We start from the raw sequence: 20,360 nt of genomic DNA, 5'->3' as shown, positions 1-20,360 counted from the left end.
TAAGATTCCTTACAGATAATCTGTTTCAGTGATGTTGGTTGAGGGATAAATATTGGCCAGGACATCGGGGGGATCTCCCTGTTCTTCTTCAAAATAGTGCCATGGGATCTTTTACATCCACCTGAGAGGGCAGACGGGGCCTCGGTTTAATGTCTCATCCAAAAGATGGACAAGACTGGAGAATCACGAGGGACAGCTGACGTGGTGCCCTGACCTTGAGTGACACACACTCTTCAGGGAAAAGCATTAGAGCAGGTGAAGAAAGATAAAGATTTGGCTGTTCTAGTGCATAGATCTCTAAAGATTCATAAGCAATGCCCTGAAGCGATAGGTAGAGCAAATAGGGTGTTGGGTGCATTTATAGGGAACATAAGAACATAAGAAATAGGAGCAGGAGTAGGCCATACAGCCCCTCGAGCCTGCTCCAACATTCAATAAGATTTTGGCTGATCTTCGACCTCAACTCCACTTTCCCGCCCACTCCCCATAGCCCTTGATTCCCTTAGAGTCCAAAAATCTATTGATCGCAGTCTTGAATATTCTCAACAACTCTGGGGTAGAGAATTCCAAATATTCACGACCCTCTGAGGGAAGAAATTCCTCCTAAATGGCCGACCCCTTATCCTGAGACTATGACGCCTAGTTCTAGACTCTCCAGCCAGGGGAAACTGCCTCTCAGCATCTACCCTGTTGAGCACTCTTAGAATCAATGTTCAATGAGATCATTTCTCATTCTTCTAAACTCCAGAGAGTATAGGCCTATTTTACTCAATCTCCCCTCACAGGACAACCCTCTCATCCCAGGAATCAATCCAGTGAACCTTCGTTGCACCCCCTCTAAGGCAAGAGTATCCTTCCTTGGGTAAGGAGACCAAAACTGCACACAGTACTCCACGACAATTATAAAGCTAAGTATACTAAGTTGTCCTTGTACCAGACCTTGGCCAGGCCTCAGTTGCAATACTGTGTCCAGTTTTGGTCTCCTCACATGGTGGGTGATATTGAGACTTTGGAAAGGGTGCAGAGGAGGGCCACTAGACTAATTCCCAGTTTAAAGCATCTCAGTTATCAAGATAGGCTAAAAGAACTGGGACTCTACACTTTAGAGAGGCGTAGACTTAGGTGCGATCTGATCGAGGTTTATAAGATGATGACGGGAATAGATTGTGTTTATGTAGGCGGCTCACCACCACCTTCTCAAGGGCAATTCGGGATGGGCAATAAATGCTGGCCTCGCCAGCGACGCCCACATCCCATGAACGAATAAAAAAAAAATAGGTTAGGGAGGATCAGGGGTCATGATTTTAAGTTGTATAAGGTCAGATCGAGGTTAGATCTCAGGAGGTGTTTTTTTCCCCCAGGGAATAGTGGACCTGTGGAACAGGCTGTCGGCTCGTGCTGTGGACACTGAGTCTCAAGCGAGAGCTGGACCAGTTTCCGGCTGATCACCTCGTACAAAAGGGTAGATACTACATAGAATTATCAGGGCCAGAGTGATCTCCTGGACTAGTTTCGATCGCCTAAGGGAATTGGAGAGAAAGTTCCTAGATTATTTTTCCCAAATTGGCCTGGGTTTTTAATCTGTTTTTTCACCTCTCCCAGGAGATCACATGGATTCGGGTGGGGTGGGGCGTATGTATATTGTGATGCACATGACATTGCAGTTGTGTGGGACAGGATGGATCGACCAGAGTCTTTTCCTGTCCATCATTGTTCGTATGTTGGTGCTTTGACGTTCCGTGCTTGAACGTCTGCCCACCAGCATCACTACCCCAAACAAACAATCCAACTTAATCCTTCGCTTCCCGGCAACAAAGGAGTTACAATCATTTGAAAACATCGGACCAGGAAAACACCAGCTGGTCCATCTAGCTTGTGCCATATGGTCAGGATGCTTCATGCACCACTAAAATTAGAGGAGAATAAGAGAGGAAAATGAGAGGAAATTGACTGAGTGAAAGAAATAACAAGTATGAGTGGTTCCCCCATGATGGATCAGCTATAAAGGCAACGTGTAATCTTGTAACCGAGCCATGAACACCAGGACATCCCTGAAATCAGCTAATTCAACACAGACCAGGTACAACATTTACTAAAGTACCTTGAGGGGTCCATCAGAGGACCGGATAGTGCACTGGGTTAGAATACGGATGGGATGAAAGTCTCCCCTCTGCCGAGTGCAAGGATCCTACGTTAAAGGAGTTTGGCCAGTCTCAACTCAGCATCGGCCTACAGTAGAAAGCCGCCCATAACTCTGCATAAGTCTCACTTAGAGAGGCCATAAGGGCGACTGCTGTGGGATATGGAAGTATACACACTTACTGTATAGGATCTTCATCTTAGGTTGGGCTTGAGATATTGGGGTCCAGGAACACTCAACTCTGCGTCTAACACATGCTAGTCTGGCCTGGGAATGCACTTTATTTATTCACGGGATGTGGGCAACACTTGGCATGGCCGCATTTATTACCCAGCCCTAGAAGCTGGTGGTGGGCCTTCTCCTTGAACCGTCGCAGTTCTTGTGCGCCCAGAATGTTTGACCGCGATGATGATGAAGAAACAGCGATAGATGTCCAAGTCAGGAGGGGAACTTGGAGGTGACATTGCTGCTCTTGACCTCCATGGTGGTAGAGGTCACAGGGGAAGGAGATGCTATAGGAACACAGGAACAGGAGGATGCCATTCAGCCCCTCGAGCTTGCTCCGCCATTCAATTAGATCATGGCTGGTCTGTACCTCAATTCCATTTATCTGCCTTAGTTCCATATCCCTCGATACTCTCGCCAAACAACAATCTATCGATCTCTGTCTTGAAAGCTCCAATTGTCCCTCAGTATCCACAGCCTTTTGGTGGACCATCAAAGTGGGCTAGGCGAGTTGCTGCAATGCATCCTGTAGATCGCACATACTGCGGCCACAGTGCGCTAGTGATGGAGGGGGTGGCTATTGGGTCCTGTGGCTGGGGCGCTAATCATGCAAACTGCTCTGTCCTGACTACTTGATGGGGAGGTGCAGAAAGCAGGGGATTTACTCTGCATGTAATCTTTGGTGTACTTGGATCAGGAGTTTTCACTGCTGACACTGGATGCAAAAAGTGGAAAGAGTTCTCATCTCCAGCACTGACATCTCTCACCGTGATCAACATATAAATTCACCAAATAGTAAAAAAATAGCCAAAGGAAAAACAGCTCAATGGAATGGGCCTCAGCTTGTTGATGAGCAAAGCTCACCATCCACACATTGCACATTGGGGAGATATAAACCTAGCACATAGACTTCCCAGATCAGTCCCGTTCAGATGAATGCTGTCACTCACATCCAGTATGTGTATAATCCGTCAGTTATTTACCTCAGGAGAAATATTTTGCGTACCTGAGCCTGGGCTTCTAGAATGTTCTGGACCACAGTTTCGCAGTCCTCTGTCAGTATCTTGAACAGCGTAGCCCTGCGCTCGCTGTCCTTCTTTAACAGGAATAGTCCGGCGTTTTCTTCCGGTGAGGAAGGGATGCTGAAATCGTCCACCTGCTCCTCAGGCACGCTGGGAGAAGGAATACAGGAATAGCTATTAAAACAATCCCGGGTACATCAAGTGACGCCATTTCTCGCCGTGTAAAGTAGTTACGACAGGTACTAAAGATGAGACGTTACCTCAGAAACTCCTGTTTTGGCGAGCTGCATTTGATGGACAGGCCTGGGTTCGAGCAGCTTCGAGACAGGAAGGGGACGTTGTGTCTGAAGTCCAAGGGTTGTCTGCCCTCACTGCCATCCTTGAGGGGTCCTGTCGCAGGAACCGACAGACTGTGATAAAACTCACCTTTATAAAGAAGAGATCCTAATCAATTCTTTTGAAACAATTAAAGGAAGAGCATGTTCAAGCAATGCTCTGCTGTAAGAGCCAATGGGTTAAGGAGATTAAAGATTGCACAGTCACAGAAAACACTCTAGAAGTCAGCTGAGGTCCCAAAATGTCTGGAGATTGGCTGGAAACAGGATATAGAGCGTTGCAATGAGTTGAGAAAGGTCTTGCATTTATATAACAACTTTCATGTCCTCAGGACATCCCCTAGCACGTCACAGCCAATGAAGTACTTTCTTGAAGTGTAGTCACTGTTGCAATTTAGGAAACACGGTAGCCAATTTGCACACAGTAAGATCCCACAAACAGCAATGAGATAATGCCTTGATAATCTGTTTTTAGTGGTGTCAGTCGAGGAACAAACATTGGCTAGAATACTGGGAGAACTCCCCTGCTGTTCTTCGAATAGTACGACGGGATCTTTTACATCCACCTGAACCGGGAGACGGGGCCTCAGTTTAACAGCTCATCCAAAGGACGACACCTCTGACAGTGTAGCACTCCCTCAGTACTGCACTGCAGCGCCAGCCTAGATTATGTGCTCAGGCCTCCGGAGTGGGGCTTGAAACCACGGTCTTGTGATTCAGAGGCGAGAATGCCACCACTGAGTTGAGTTGGGTCAGTGCTGCAGTGACACCGAGTACCTGCAGATGGTGCTATGATGACGTGTGGGTGCAGCAGTAAGACTGATGGCCATTGGGTATCCAGCCTGCTCAACAGCACCACCAGCAGGAAATTGGTATTACTGCAGCTATTAGCAACTCCAAGAATTGTAAACAATTTTACAACACCAAGTTATAGTCCAACGATTTTATTTTTAATCCCACAAGCTTTCGGGGGCTTTCCCCTTCCTCAGGCAGTGTCTGAGGAAGGGGAAAGCCCCCCAAAGCTTGTGGGATTAAAAATAAAATCGTTGGACTATAACTTGGTGTTGTAAAATTGTTTACAATTGTTAACCCCAGTCCATCACCGGCATCTCCACATCACAACTCCAAGAAGGTCAGTGAAAAGAAAAAAGACTTGCATTTCTACAGCACTTTTCACATCCTCAGGACGTCCCAAAGCGCTTCACAGCCAATGAAATACTTTTGTAATGTAGGAAAACGTGGCAGCCAATTTGCGCACAGTAAAGTCCCACAAATAGCAAAGAGATAAGGGGCACAAAGGATCGGGAGAGAAAGATAGCACTAGAGCAAGTAATAGTACAGTATTAGGTGGGATCAGACTAAGAGAGAGTACAAGAAAGTCTAAGACTGGTTTGCAGTGTATGTGTGTAAACGCACGAAGCATGGTAAACAAGGTTGGTGAGCTGCAGGCACAAATAGCCACATGGGAATACGATGTCGTGGTGATAACGGAGACCTGGCTCAAAAAAGGGCAGGATTGGGTAGTAAATATTCTGGATACAAGGTGATCAGGAAAGATAGGGAAGGAAAGGAAGGAAGGTGGGGTGGCAGTATTGATTAAGGAGAATATTGCAGTGCTGGAGAGATAGGATGTCTTGGAGGGGTCAAGGACAGAATCTATTTGGTTAGAGTTAAGAAATAAAAGAGGTGCCATTACACTACTGGGTGTATTCTATAGGCCACCGACGAGTGGGAAGGAGATAGAGGAGCAAATTTGCAGGGAAATTACAGAGAGGTGCAAAAGCTATAGAGTGGTGATAACGGGAGACTTCAACTATCCTAATATAGTCTCGGATAACAATAATAATAAGGGGGAGGAATTTTTGAAATGTGTTCAGGATAACTTTCTTAACCAGTACGTTTCCAACCCAATGAGGAAGGAGGCATTGCTGGACTTGGTTCCAGGGAATGAGGCGGGCCAAGTGGAGCAAGTGTCAGTGGGAGAACATTTAGGGAGCAGTGATCATAGTATCATAAGGTTTAGAATAGCTATGGAAAAGGACACGGACCACTCTAAAGTAAAAATACTCAATTGGAGGGGGACTAATTTCAATGGGATGAGAACAGATCTGGCCCGGGTAAATTGGAATCAAAGATTGGCAGGCAAAACTGTAATTGAACAGTGGGCAGCCTTTAAGGAGGAGATGGTTCGGGTACAGTCTAGGCACATTACCACGAGGCAGAAAGGTAGAGCAACTAAAGCCAGAGCTTCCTGGATGACAAAGGAGATAGAGAGTAAGATGAAGCAGAAAAAAGGGGCGACAGATATCAGGTTGATAACACAAGTGAGAACCTGGCAGAATACAGAAAGTTCAGAGGGGAAGTGAAACAGGAAATAAGAGGGGCAAAGAGAGAGTATGAGAATAGACTGGCGGCCAACATAGGGAATCCAAAAGTCTTCTACAGGCATGTAAACAGTAAACGGGTAGTAAGAGGAGGGGTGGAGCCGATTAGGGTCCATAAAGGAGATCTACTCATGGAAGCAGAGGGCATGGCTGAGATACTAAATGAATACTTTGCATCTGTCTTTACCAAGGAAGAAGATGCTGCCAGAGTCTCAGTAAAGGAAGATATGGTTGAGATTCTGGATGGGCTAAAAAATGATAAAGAAGAGGTACTAGTGAGGCTGGCTGTACTTAAAGTAGATAAGTCACCCGGTCCGGATGGGATGCATCCTAGGTTGCTGAGGGAAGTAAGGGTGGAAATTGCGGAGGTGCTGGCCATAATCTTCCAAACATCCGTAGATACGGGGGTTGTGCCAGAGGACTGGAGAATTGCAAATGTTACACCCTTGTTCAAAAAAGGGTGTAAGGATAAACCCAGCAACTACAGGCCAGTCAGTTTAACCTCAGTGGTGGGGAAACTTTTAGAAACGATAATCCGGGACAGAATTAACAGTCACTTGGACAAGTGTTGATTGATTAGGGAAAGCCAGCATGGATTTGTTAAAGGCAAAACATGTTTAACTAACCTGATAGAGTTTTTTGATGAGGTAACAGAGAGGGTAGATGAGGGCAATGCAGTTCATGTGGTGCGTATGGACTTTCAAAAGGCGTTTGATAAAGTGCCATATGGTGGGTTTATCATCAAGATTGTGGCCCATGGAATAATGGGGGCAATAGCAGCATGGATACAGAATTGGCTAAGTGACAGGAAAGAGAGAGTATTGGTGAACGTTGTTTTTCGGACTGGAAGAAGGTTTACAGTGGTGTTCCCCGGGGTCAGTGTTGGGACCACTGCTTTTCCTGATATATATTAATGACTTGGACTTGGGTGTACAAGGCACGATTTCAAAATTTGCAGATTACACAAAACTTGGAATGGTAGTAAACAGTGAGGAGGATAGTGATAGACTTCAAGAGTATATTGACAGGCTGGTGGCATGGGCGGACATGTGGCAGATGAAATCTAATGCAGAAAAATGCGAAGTGATTCATTTTGGTAGGAAGAACGAGGAGAGGCAATATAAACTAAAGGGCACAACTCTAAAAGGGGTACAGGAACAGAGAGATCTGGGGGTATATGTGCACAAATCGTTGAAGGTGGCAGGGCAGGTTGAGAAAGTGGTTAAAAAAGTATACGGGATCCTGGGCTTTATAAATAGAGGCATCGAGTACAAAAGTATGGAAGTCATGATGAACCTTTATAAAACACTGGTTCGGCCACAACTGGAGTATTGTGTCCAGTTCTGGGCACTGCAAATCAGGAAAGATGTGAAATCCTTAAAATGGGTGCTGAAGAGATTTACTAGAATGATTCCAGGGATGAGGGACTTTAGTTACGTGGATAGACTGGAGAAGCTGGGGTTGTTCTCCTTGGAACAGAGAAGGTTGTGAGGAGATTTGATAGAGGTATTCAAAATCATGAAGGGTCTAGACAGAGTAGATAGAGAGAAACTGTTCCCATTGGCGGAAGGGTCAAGAGGACATAGATTTAAGGTGATTGGCAAAAGAACCAAAGGTGACATGAGGATAAACTTTTTAACGCATCGAGTGGTTATGATCTGGAATGCCCTGCCCAAGGGGGTGGTGGAGGCAGATTCAATCATGGCCTTCAAAAGGGAACTGGATAAGTACTTGAAAGTAAAAAAAATTGCAGGGCTATGGGAATAGGGCGGGGAAGTGGGACTAGCTGGATTGCTCTTGCATAGAGCCGGCATGGACTCAATGGGCCAAATGGCCTCCTTCTATGCTGTAACCTTTCCATGATTCTATGATTCCATGAAATGACCAGATAGTCTCTTTTTAGGTGTTGGCTGAGGGATAAATATTGGCTAGGACACCAGGGAGAACTCCCCTGCTCTTCTTCGAATAGTGCCATGGGATCTTTTACATCCACCTGAGAGGGCAGACGGGGCCTCGGTTTAACATCTCATCTGAAAGACGGCAGCTCTGACAGTGCAGAACTCCCTCAGTACTGCACTGGAGTGTCAGCCTAGATTATGGGCTCAAGTCTCTGGAGTGAGGCTTGGACTCACAATCTTCTGACTCAGAGGGGAGAGTGTTACAGTGCAGGTTTGTGTGTGTATGTGAGTGAATACTTTCCCTCTTTTGGTTTATGTAAGCTTCAATCACTTACATGGATTCCCTGATTTACTACGTGTCCAGCATCTGTTGGGGCTTCTGCACTGTAGCAGAGGCACTGTGTTAATGTAGGCGAGCAGGGAAGTTTCCTGTAGGAAGGATAGCAGGAAACGCCATTTCCAGGCTTGAAGGCTGTGTCCTGTTCTGTAACCCTGTGTTGGCCAAGATCGGCTTGTTGCTGGTTAACTGAGGTGGGTACAGACCTGTCTCAGTACAGGCATATCACACAAAACCAGGCGGCAGAGCAAAGCACACTCCTCTCTCCGGGCACTCCTGCTTCCTGCCAGTGGCACAGTGACACTGGATTTTCGCCATTGTTATGAACTGCCAGGCCTGTTTAGTGGCTGAGTACGACTCCTGCCTGAATCATAGAATCTTAGAAAATTTACGACACAGAAGGCCATTCGGCCCATCGTGTCCGCGCTGGCTGAGAAACGAGCCACCCAGCCCAATCCCACTTTCCCGCATTTGGTCCGTAGCCCTGCAGGTCACGGCTCTTCAGGTGCACATCCAGGTATTTTTAAATGAGTTGAGGGTTTCTGTCTCTACCACCCTCTCAGGCAGTGAGTTCCAGACCCCCACCACCCTCTGGGTGAAATTTTTTTTTCTCATTTCCGCTCTAATCCTTCTACCAATCACTTTAAATCTATGCCCCCTGGTTATTGACCCCTCCGATAAGGAAAATAGGTCCTTCCTATCCACTCTATCTAGGCCCCTCATAATTTTGAACACCTCAATCAAATCACCCCTCAGCCTCCTCTGTTCCAAGGAAAACAACCCCAGCCTATCCAATCTTTCCTCATAGCTAAAATTCTCCAGTCCTGGCAACATCCTTGTAAATCTCCTCTGCACCCTCTCTAGTGCAATTACATCCTTCCTGTAATGTGGTAACCAGAACTGCGCAGTACCTAAGCTGTGACCTAACTAGTGTTTTATACAGTTCCAGCATAACATCCCTGCTTTTATATTCTATGCCTCGGCTAATAAAGGAAAGTATTCCATATGCCTTCTTAACCACCTTATCTACCTGTCCTGCTACCTTCAGGGATCTGTGGACATGCACTCCAAGGTCCCTCACTTCCTTTACACCTCTCAGTATCCTTCCATTTATTGTGTATTCCCTTGCCTTGTTTGCTCTCCCCAAATGCATTAACTCACACTTCTCCGGATTGAACTCCATTTGCCACTTTTCTGCCCATCTGACCGGTTTCCTCCTCACTATCAACCACACGGCCTATCTTTGTGTCATCTGCAAATTTTTTAATCATGCCCCCTACGTTTAAGTCCAAATCGTTAATGTATACCATAAAAGGCAAAGGACCTAGTACCGAGCCCTGCGGCACCCCACTGGAAACAGCCTTCCAGTCGCAAAAACACCCATCGACCATTACCCTTTGCTTCCTGCCACTGAAACAATTTTGGATCCAATTTGCCACATTCCCTTGGATCACATGGGCCTTTACTTTTTTGACCAATCTGCCAGGTGGGACCTTGTCAAAAGCCTTGCTAAAATCCATGTAGTCTACATCAATTACGCTACCCTCATCGATCCTCGTCACCTCCTTGAAAAATTCAATCAAGTTAGTCAGACGTGACCTTCCCTTAACAAATCCGTGCTGACTGTCCTTGATTACTCCGTGCCTTTCTAAGTGACAGTTTATCCTGTCCCTCAGAATTGATTCCAACAATTTGCCCACCACCGAGGTTAGACTGACTGGCCTGTAATTACTCGGTCTATCCTTCGCTCCCTTTTTAAACAACGGTACAACGTTAGCAGTCCTCCATCCTCCAGCACTACGCCTGTATCCAGTGAAGTTTGGAAAATGATTGTTAAAGCCTCCGCTATTTCCTCCCTGGTTTCTTTTAACAGCCTGAGATACATTTCATCCGGCCCTGGTGATTTCTCCACTTTCAAAGAAGCTAATCCCCTGAATACTTCCTCTCTCACTATGTTTATCCCATCTAATATTTCACACTCCTCCTCCTTAACTTCAATCCCTGCATCATCCCTCTCCTTTGTGAAGACAGATGCAAAGTATTCATTAAGAACCATACCCACATCTTCCGCCTTCACACATAGTTTATCTTCTTGGTCTCTAATAGGCCCTACTCTTTCCTTAGTTATATTCTTGCTCTTAATGTATTTATAAAACATCTTTGGGTTTTCTTTGATTTTACCTGCTAATATTTTTTCATGCCCTCTCTTTGTTTTCCTCATTTCCTTTTTAACTTCACCCCTACACTTTGTATACTCCTCTAAGCTTTCCGTAGTATTGAGTTCCCGGTGTCTATCATAGGCTTTCTTTTTCTGCCTTATCTTACCCTGAATGCTTCTTGACATCCAGGGGGCTCTAGATTTGGCAGCCCCTCCCTTTTTCTTTGGAAATCAGCATATCGCAAAAATTAAACAACTTACATTTCTATAGCCCTCATTACATACGGAGTCTTTTCAGAACACATAAATGGCGGTAGAAAACTATACACTATAAGAAATGTGGGGCACAGAGCTGGGCAGTACTTACAGTGAAAGCTCCCTCACCCATACCAGCCATCTCCTGTAATCTTGTTGTAACCTCCAAAACTAGCTTTATCCAATATATCAGTGGCTACTTAGTCTGTGTCCCTTTCTCTAACATCCCATTCAGTCCCATTCCTCTCCATTCTCCTCAATCCCATTTAGTCCTCCTCATCCAGCTTCCCTTTCCTGCTCAGTCCTTTTTCCTTTATGCCATTCAGTTTGTTTCCCCTCCATTCTATTTCCATTCCTCCGAGCCCATTCTCATCCAGTTCCATTCCTCTTGCACCTCATTCAATCCCGTTCCCCTGCACCCAGCTCCCCTTCAGTCTCATTCATGCAGTTTCCTTTTCCCATTCAGTCCTATTCTGCTCCTTCCCATTCCCATTCAGTATGTTTCTTCTCCATTCTATTCCCATTTAATTCCATTCCTTGCTTCGTATTCCTGTTCAGTCCCACTCCTCCACCTCTTTTCCATTCAGTTCAATTCCCATCCTTCCAGTTCCTATGCTTTCCCCGTGGATCCCTTTTCATTCAGTCTGATTCACCTCCATTTCATACACCCTGCTTCTCTTCCCATTCAGTCCCATTCCCATACTTTCCATTCAGTCCCATTCCCTTACTTCCCATTCAGTCCCATCCCCATACTTTCCATTCAGTCCCATTCCCTTACTTCCCATTCAGTCCCATCTCCATACTTTCCATTCAGTCCCATTCCCTTACTTCCCATTCAGTCCCATTCCCTCACTTCCCATTCAGTCCCATTCCCTTACTTTCCATTCAGTCCCATTCCCATACTTTGCATTCAGTCCCATTCCATTACTTCCCATTCAGTCCCATTCCCTTACTTCCCATTCAGTCCCATTCCCTTACTTCCCGTTCAGTCCCATTCCCATACTTTCCATTCAGTCCCATTCCCATACTTCGCATTCAGTCCCATTCCCTTACTTTCCATTAAGTCCCATTCCCATACTTCGCATTCAGTCCCATTCCCATACTTCCCATTCAGTCCCATTCCCTTACTTCCCGTTCAGTCCCATTCCCATACTTTCCATTCAGTCCCATTCCCTTACTTCCCATTCAGTCCCATTCCCTAACTTCCCATTCAGTCCCATTCCCTTACTTCCCATTCAGTCCCATTCCCTTACTTCCCATTCAGTCCCATTCCCACACTTCGCATTCAGTCCCATTCCCTTACTTCCCATTCAGTCCCATTCCCTTACTTCCCATTCAGTCCCATTCCCATACTTCGCATTCAGTCCCATTCCCTTACTTCCCATTCAGTCCCATTCCCTTACTTCGCATTCAGTCCCATTCCCTTACTTCCCATTCAGTCCCATTCCCTTACTTCGCATTCAGTCCCATTCCCTTACTTCCCATTCAGTCCCATTCCCTTACTTCCCATTCAGTCCCATTCCCACACTTTGCATTCAGTCCCATTCCCTTACTTCCCATTCAGTCCCATTCCCATACTTTCCATTCAGCCCCATTTCCATGACACCCAGTCCCGTTCCCAGTCATTCCCGTACCTGGCTTTGGGGAGGATTTCATTTTCTTCCGGCTCAGAAAGGCGTCTTTGAGGAGCTCCCCGGCCGTGGCCCGTTTGTCAGGATCGGGCTCAAAGGCACGCAGAAGGAAGGCCTTCGCCTCTAGGGACATGGACTCTGGGATCTCCGGGTGGATTTTAAACATTCCCACCTGCAGCCAAACAAATAGGCAATCAAACCATAGAAGGAAGCTCACTAGTTCAAACATAGGTGTGAAAGGGGACTGAAGAGCTCAAACTAATACACTAACAAGGTGGGCACTAGATTTTACACTATATTTTCACAATTATTGTACTGTGAATGGTAGACGTGACACACCTGTGCACACACATGCCCCACCGATATCTGAGTTACTTTCACTCTCCAGGTGTCACTGAGGGTGCACACACAGTCACACCTCTGTCCTTGCACGACTACCCTGGGGGTGACTCGCGCCCCTCGCCTTGCTGCTCTGTAATTCATCCAGATACTGAAGCCATGAACTCACCAGGCCAGAAACTTGTCTGAAAACCTGACAAGATTTTAAATTGGACTAAAAACATAATTGTCCTGGGTAACGTCTGCCATTGGACATATTAACTCCTCCCCCCCACTTATCTCCCGCTTGTTGGTCTCCCCAGAGGTCCAAATCTTTCCCCTCTTGCTCACCTATGTTCGATACAATCAGCCCTACGGTGACCAAAAACAAACACACCGTCAGTTTTGTTACCTTAAACATAGCGGCCTGGGGCTCTCCCAGTTCATAGAAGGGTGGTTTTCCTGTGGCCATTTCAATGACAGTACAGGCCAGCGACCAGATATCAGCAGGCTTCCCATAACCTCTTGGTCCCTTGTCGATGATTTCAGGGGCCATGTACTGAAGAGTTCCTGGGGTATGAAAAACACAGGAAAGCTGACACAGAGACTGACACCAAACCCCCCGACACCAAACCCCCCGACACCAAACCCACTTACACCAAACCCACCGACACCAAACCCCCCGACACCAAACCCACTTACACCAAACCCCCCGACACCAAACCCCCCGACACCAAACCCACCGACACCAAACCCACCGACACCAAACCCACCGACACCAAACCCCCCGACACCAAACCCCCCGACACCAAACCCACCGACACCAAACCCACTTACACCAAACCCACCGACACCAAACCCACTTACACCAAACCCCCCGACACCAAACCCACCGACACCAAACCCACTTACACCAAACCCCCCGACACCAAACCCACCAACACCAAACCCACTTACACCAAACCCACCGACACCAAACCCACTTACACCAAACCCCCCGACACCAAACCCACCGACACCAAACCCACTTACACCAAACCCACCGACACCAAACCCCCCGACACCAAACCCCCCGACACCAAACCCACTTACACCAAACCCACCGACACCAAACCCACCGACACCAAACCCACCGACACCAAACCCACCGACACCAAACCCACCGACACCAAACCCCCCGACACCAAACCCACCGACACCATCCCCCCGACACCAAACCCGACACCAAACCCACCAAACCCACTTACACCAAACCCACCGACACCAAACCCCCCGACACCAAACCCACCGACACCAAACCCACCGACACCAAACCCACTTACACCAAACCCCCCGACACCAAACCCCCCGACACCAAACCCCCCGACACCAAACCCCCCGACACCAAACCCACTTACACCAAACCCCCCGACACCAAACCCCCCGACACCAAACCCCCCGACACCAAACCCACTTACACCAAACACCCGACACCAAACCCCCCGACACCAAACGACCGACATCAACCCCACCGACACCAAACCCTCTGACACCAAACCCACCCGACATCACCCCAACTTACACCAAACCCATCGACACCAAGTTCACCGACACCAACCCCACCGACAACAAACCCAATACCAAATCCACCGACACCAAATCCCAACACTGAACCCCACTAGCACCAAACTGTCCAACACCAAATCCCGACACCAAACCTACCGACACCAACCCCTCTGACAGCGACTGACACCCACTCTCTGCTCTCTACGCCGCCTCCCATAGTCACACACCTGTGAATGTTTCTGTACAAGGATTGATGCCTGCAAGCCTCTTCGATGTCCCAAAGTCCGAGATCTTCAGCACTCCACTGTATGTGTTTATTAATACGTTGTCTCCCTTTGAAGATAGGCAACATTATTTCAATAAAAAGCAGATGCACAACGATAGTGTCCCACTGCTGATAGTGTTAACACAAGTGAGAACGATGCACTCAACAAGTGAGATCTTATCAAACATAACCCACCTCACTGGCAGCTTCTCCTTTCCCCACCCCTCCGATCATAAACCTCCTCACTCTCACTGCTGCCCATTACCTGAGCTCTCACACTCCCCTCGTCAGTACCTATTCACACTCCCCTCGTCAGTACAAGCAATGGCAATCAAACACCAACAGGTTAAAAAATACTGAGGTGTTTGACAATGTGATCACCTGATCTACATTTGGTCTCCCCGATGTAGAGTGTACAGCACTGTGAGCAACAGGTACAGTCTACGTTGCAGGATGTACCTGTAAATTGGTGTCTCACATGGAAGGAGTGCTTGAGGCCTTGGGCAGTGTTGTGGGTGCAGGTGAACGGACAGGTGTTACATCTCCAGCAGCTGCACAGGATGGGGCCAGGGCAAGGGTGGCTGGAACGGGGAGTTGGTGGAAGAGCGAATCAGGAGATCACACCGGGAATGGTCTCCCCAGAAAGCAGGGAGGGGGAAGATGTTACTCAGCGGTGGGATCGTGCTGTGCACGGTGGGTAAGGCGGAAGTTGATGTGGTGAATGTGGAGGTTGGTGGGGTGGACGGTGAAGATAAGTGGGGGGAGATTGTGACGGAGTGGGAGGAGGCCAGAGCAGAGTCACAGGAAATGGGATAGAGCAGCTTCTAGGGTTCAGTCAACCATTTTCTATTTGCAAGTTCTTTAATTTCTTTAATGCCTCCTTGTGCCTGACTGAGGTGACCTTTGACATCACAGTAATTTGCGGGCCGTCCAACCCATGGTCTTCCTCTCTGTGCCGGGAGCTCCTCCCCCTCGGACCCCTCCCTTTCTCTAATTCTGCACCTTCACCTTTCAGTCTGGAGTCCTGATAATGACCCAGTCCAAAGTGTTGCCCAGTCTGTCCTCTCTGCTGACATTCACTGACCTGCTGCTTATTTCCAACATTTGTGTTTTGCTGTTTTCTCCAAAAGGTTAAACCCCTCGAAAGGTTTGCTCATTCCCACACGACGATATTATTGTTTTGGAAATTAATAATTCCGTTAGTCCCTCCGAGCTCTGTCACTCCCCTCGTCAGTCCCTCTGAGCTCTGTCACTCCCCTCGTCAGTCCCTCCGAGCTCTGTCACTCCCCAATCAGTCCCTCCGAGCTCTCTCACTCCCCTCGTCAGTCCCTCCGAGCTCTCCCGCTCCCCTCATCAGTATCTCCGAGCTCTCTCACTCCCCTCGTCAGTACCTCCGAGCTCTCTCACTCCCCTCGTCAGTACCTCCGAGCTCTCTCACTCCCCTCATCAGTACCTCCGAGCTCTCTCACTCCCCTCGTCAGTATCTCCGAGCTCTGACACTCCCCTCGTCAGTATCTCCGAGCTCTCACACTCCCCTCGTCAGTCCCTCCGAGCTCTCACACTCCCCTCGTCAGTCCCTCCGAGCTCTGTCACTCCCCTCGTCAGTATCTCCGAGCTCTCTCACTCCCCTCGTCAGTACCTCCGAGCTCTCTCACTCCCCTCGTCAGTATCTCCGAGCTCTCACACTCCCCTCGTCAGTATCTCCGAGCTCTCACACTCCCCTCGTCAGTCCCTCCGAGCTCTGTCACTCCCCTCGTCAGTCCCTCCGAGCTCTATCACTCCCCAATCAGTCCCTCCGAGCTCTCACACTCCCCAATCAGTCCCTCCGAGCTCTATCACTCCCCAATCAGTCCCTCCGAGCTCTCACACTCCCCTCGTCAGTACCTCCAAACTCTCACACTCCCCTCATCAGTACCTCCAAGCCCCCATCACTCCCCAGTCAGTATCTCTGAGCTCCGTCACTCCCCTCATCAGTACATCTGAGTTCCGTCACTCCCCAGTCAGTAACTCCAAGCTCCGTCACTCCCCAGTCAGTAACTCCAAGCTCCGTCACTCCCCAGTCAGTACTTCCAAGCTCTGTCACTCCCCAGTCAGTAACTCCAAGCTCCGTCACTCCCGTCAGTAACTCCAAGCTCCGTCACTCCCCAGTCAGTAACGCCAAGCTCTGTCACTCCCCAGTCAGTAACTCCGAGCTCCGTCTCTCCCGTCAGTATCTCCGAGCTCTCACACTCCCCAGTCGGTATCTCCGAGCTCCGTCACTCCCCAGTCGGTATCTCCGAGCTCCGTCACTCCCCTCCTCAGTACATCCGTGCTCCGTCACTCCCCAATCAACAACTCTGAGCTCTCACACTTCCCTCGTCAGTACCTATTGTGTTGGGTTTCTACCTAGACCCCTTTCCAAAGCTGCAAGACCGATATCAACTCAGCCAAACTGTGTTTGTCTGGGTAACTGAGTGATGGCTGAGTTTAATAACACACAGCCTCTTTCCTCTCTCACGTGTCCTTCTTCTCCATTACCTTAATGTCTCTGTGCACTATCTGATTGTCGTGCAGGTATTTCAGGCCTTCCAGGATCTGCCTTGTGTAGAAAATGATCGTGGCTTCGTTGTCCTTGAGTGGGCCCCACTTGGAGCGCAGCAGTGCAGAGAGGCTTCCTGGTTACAAAGTGACACACTGTCTTGTTATCACTATCAACTGAAGAGAAAGACAACAGGATACGGCCAACCGAATGGGCCCAGAGAGTGTACTGAACACAGAGCAAAACATATACGCACACACACGCACACACACACACACACACACGCATATACGCACATACGCACACACACACACACACACAGATCTGGCCAGGAATCTCTGGGAAAATCATGGTTACATCCACAAGCGCACACATGGAAAATTACACACACACAAACACACGGAAAATTACACACACACACGGAACATTACTCACATGCAGAGAAAATTACTCACACATGGAAAATTACTCACACACACGGAAAATTACTCACACACACGGAAAATTACTCACACAGACACAGAAAATTACTCACTCACGGAAAATTACTCACACAGGCACAGAAAATTACTCACACAGACATAGAAAATTACTCACACAGACATAGAAAATTACTCACACACACACATTACTCACACACACAGAACATTACTCACACACAGAACATTACTCACACACAGAACATTACTCACACACACACGTGGAAAATTACACACACACACGGAAAATTACAAACAAACACACAGAAAATTACACGCACACACACACAAGATTTCTCTGTGCTAACAAGTGCTCTCAAGCTCCAATAGCGAACAGGATGATGAAAGGATTGGTGCTGTCCGCAATGCTCAGATTAAACACTCGAAGAGTCCTGACCGCTGTGGAGGGACAGGAATGTTGGCTCTGGATTTATTTGCGTTGCAGAAATACGACTTCTTTGTCAATAAGGGGCTAGCCAGCCTGGTTAGGAAAGGGACTCACACTTTTAGGAACAGAGGAATTGCGAGATGAAAAAAGGCCAAGGTCCGTATAATTCATCTCCAACCATCCCGGTAGTCGCCTGATGCAACAATGATGGAGTTGTTGACTAATCATAGCAAATAATCTTTATCAATTAGTCTACAACAGGCCGAGACACGAGGTGAGGAAAATTCCCAGTGATGGAGATCTTTGGGAACCATAGGTTCAAAGTCACCTTTTTCCTCCCAAGCCTGTGACACCACATGTCATGTCTCAAATTACTCGTATGCTGTATCCCAAAAAGTTATTTTCTGAAAGAAGAGGCTCACCTCCTGGGACCTCCTCCATGAAGATTTTGATGTATCCGTCCTGACTAACCGATCCCATGTACTGGACAATATTCCGGTGCTTCAAATGCTTGTGGAGAGCGATTTCTTCATGAAGAGGCTGCGAGTACCTGTCCAGAGAAGAATCCATGGCAAACAGGGAGTAAGAGGTACAAGCGAAAGGGACCCAAGAATAGAAGCAGCAGCGGGCAGCTTAAGGTGTAGGAAGCACTGTGGTTCAGTTTGACTTCTCCTCCATAAAATCACTGTCTGATAATCGCTCCCAACGACCTATTATTCATCTCCCCAGCACTCTAAACATTCTGTACATTATATAGTATGGGACGTACACACTACACATTATATAGGGACCGGCAGGGTAATTGTGGCTCAGTTGGTAGCACTCTCGCCTCTGAGTCAGAAGGCTTCAAGTCACTCCAAAGACTTCAGCACTTATTCCAGGCTGACACTCCCAGTGCAGTACTGAGGGAGTGCTGCACTGTCGGAGGTGCCGTCTTTCAGATGTTAAACCGCCTGCCCTCTCAGGTGGATGTAAAAGATCCCATGGCACTATTTCGAAGACGAGCAGGGGAGTTCTCCCCGGTGTCCTGGCCAATATTTATTCCTCAACTAACATCACTAAAACAGATTGTCTGATCATTATCTCAATCCTGTTTGTGGGATCTTGCTGTGCCCAAATTGGTTACCGTGTTTCCTACATTACAACAGTGACTACACTTTACGGGTACTTCACTGGCTGCAAAACACTTTGGGACGTCCTGAGGCCATGAAAGGTGCTAGAAAAATGCCAGTTATTTCTTTCTTTTGCTGGGAGGACAGTTGTAAGTCCCATTACAGAGGCATCTCTGGTGCCCGCTAGCTCCATAAGACCAGACACTCTGGCACCCACCCACCATTGGGGGGGTCAGGGGAAATATGGAGCTGCCCAGGGCCCTCCTCCAACCATGTTCTCCTCAGCCCCTTAAGGGGGCTGATCTGGAATTTTTCTTCTCCTTCGGTATTTTGGGGGGACCAGGTCCCTTCCTCGGCCTGGAGCCCACTGGTGGGGCTCACACCAGCCAAGAGGAGGCTAGTGCACCTCACCTCACTCGACGCACCGGCCTCCAGAGATATATCGGGTCCTGATCGAGCCAATAAGGCAGGAACTCATAGTGTAGCAAGTCCCCACCCCCTGGTACCATGGCCCCTTTTGCTCTGTAAGGCCAACGTGAGCTTCTGACACTCCCAAGGCAAATATAATAACTCCCGGAGACCGGAAACTAATGGGTCTCTCTTGTTTTCTAGTGGTATCCAGCGGTCTTCCAAACAGAGATCTGTGGAACTCCCGAGGATTCCTGGCCGCATAATCTGTACATTATATTCATCTATACCTCCATATTAAAAGCCTTGCATGTAGCATGCACCTCCTGTACCTTTCACACTTCCTGTGTCATGATGTAATGTCCTGCCATTTCCACCATGTCTGCATGTCACGCCTCTTTGTCACACTATCCGTCACTTACCTACCTTCCCCGAGCCGACTGCTTATACTTATCTCTGATTGGCTGCTTCTTCCCCTGTGATCCCTGGTCTTCCCTTCGCCCACCACCAGTGGCATTGCTCCCACCCACCTCGATGCCGATGCTTCAATGAAATGGCCTCCAGATCTCAGGGTTGCCCCACAATGCTGATAAGTCAGTGTCCCCGGTAACACAACGCCCCCAGTTCTTATAAAACCTCGGATTCACCATGAGCAATGCCACGGGAGATCTGCGAGCAGAGATGCCTGCTCTGTGTTGCATTATCGACATGATCCATTATTCCTCTACAAGTCACTGACAGAGACAAAAGCTTTTATTTCACACACCCTAAACATTCACTCCCTTCACCACCGGCGCACCGTGGCTGCAGTGTGTACCATCCACAGGATGCACTGCAGCAACTCGCCAAGGCTTCTTCAACAGCGCCTCCCAAACCCGCGACCTCTACCACCTAGAAGGACAAGGGCAGCAGGCACATGGGAACAACACCACCTGCACGTTC

At 48.1% G+C, this 20,360-nt stretch overlaps 1 protein-coding gene across 3 annotated transcripts in view; it reads right to left on the bottom strand.

The window, feature by feature from the left end:
- Positions 1-20,360, bottom strand: part of si:ch211-1i11.3 (mitogen-activated protein kinase kinase kinase 5) — a 185,793-nt gene that overhangs the window by 42,546 nt on the left and 122,887 nt on the right. For all 3 annotated transcript variants that reach the window (XR_010967279.1, XM_068006407.1, XM_068006406.1), the window contains exons 16-22: positions 18,321-18,448; positions 17,031-17,167; positions 14,476-14,581; positions 13,116-13,273; positions 12,389-12,557; positions 3,648-3,813; positions 3,372-3,537 (exon numbers count right to left, since the gene is read on the bottom strand). Coding sequence is in view for 2 of the 3 variants with exons in the window: in XM_068006407.1 (XP_067862508.1) it covers positions 3,372-3,537; positions 3,648-3,813; positions 12,389-12,557; positions 13,116-13,273; positions 14,476-14,581; positions 17,031-17,167; positions 18,321-18,448 (1,030 nt within the window). In the remaining variant the exon portion in view is untranslated. The remainder of the gene's footprint in view (positions 1-3,371; positions 3,538-3,647; positions 3,814-12,388; positions 12,558-13,115; positions 13,274-14,475; positions 14,582-17,030; positions 17,168-18,320; positions 18,449-20,360) is intronic.

Source organism: Heptranchias perlo, chromosome 26 (genome assembly GCF_035084215.1).
Source record: "Heptranchias perlo isolate sHepPer1 chromosome 26, sHepPer1.hap1, whole genome shotgun sequence".
Taxonomy (NCBI): Eukaryota; Metazoa; Chordata; class Chondrichthyes; order Hexanchiformes; family Hexanchidae; genus Heptranchias; species Heptranchias perlo.
This window is presented reverse-complemented; position numbering and strand designations above follow the sequence as displayed.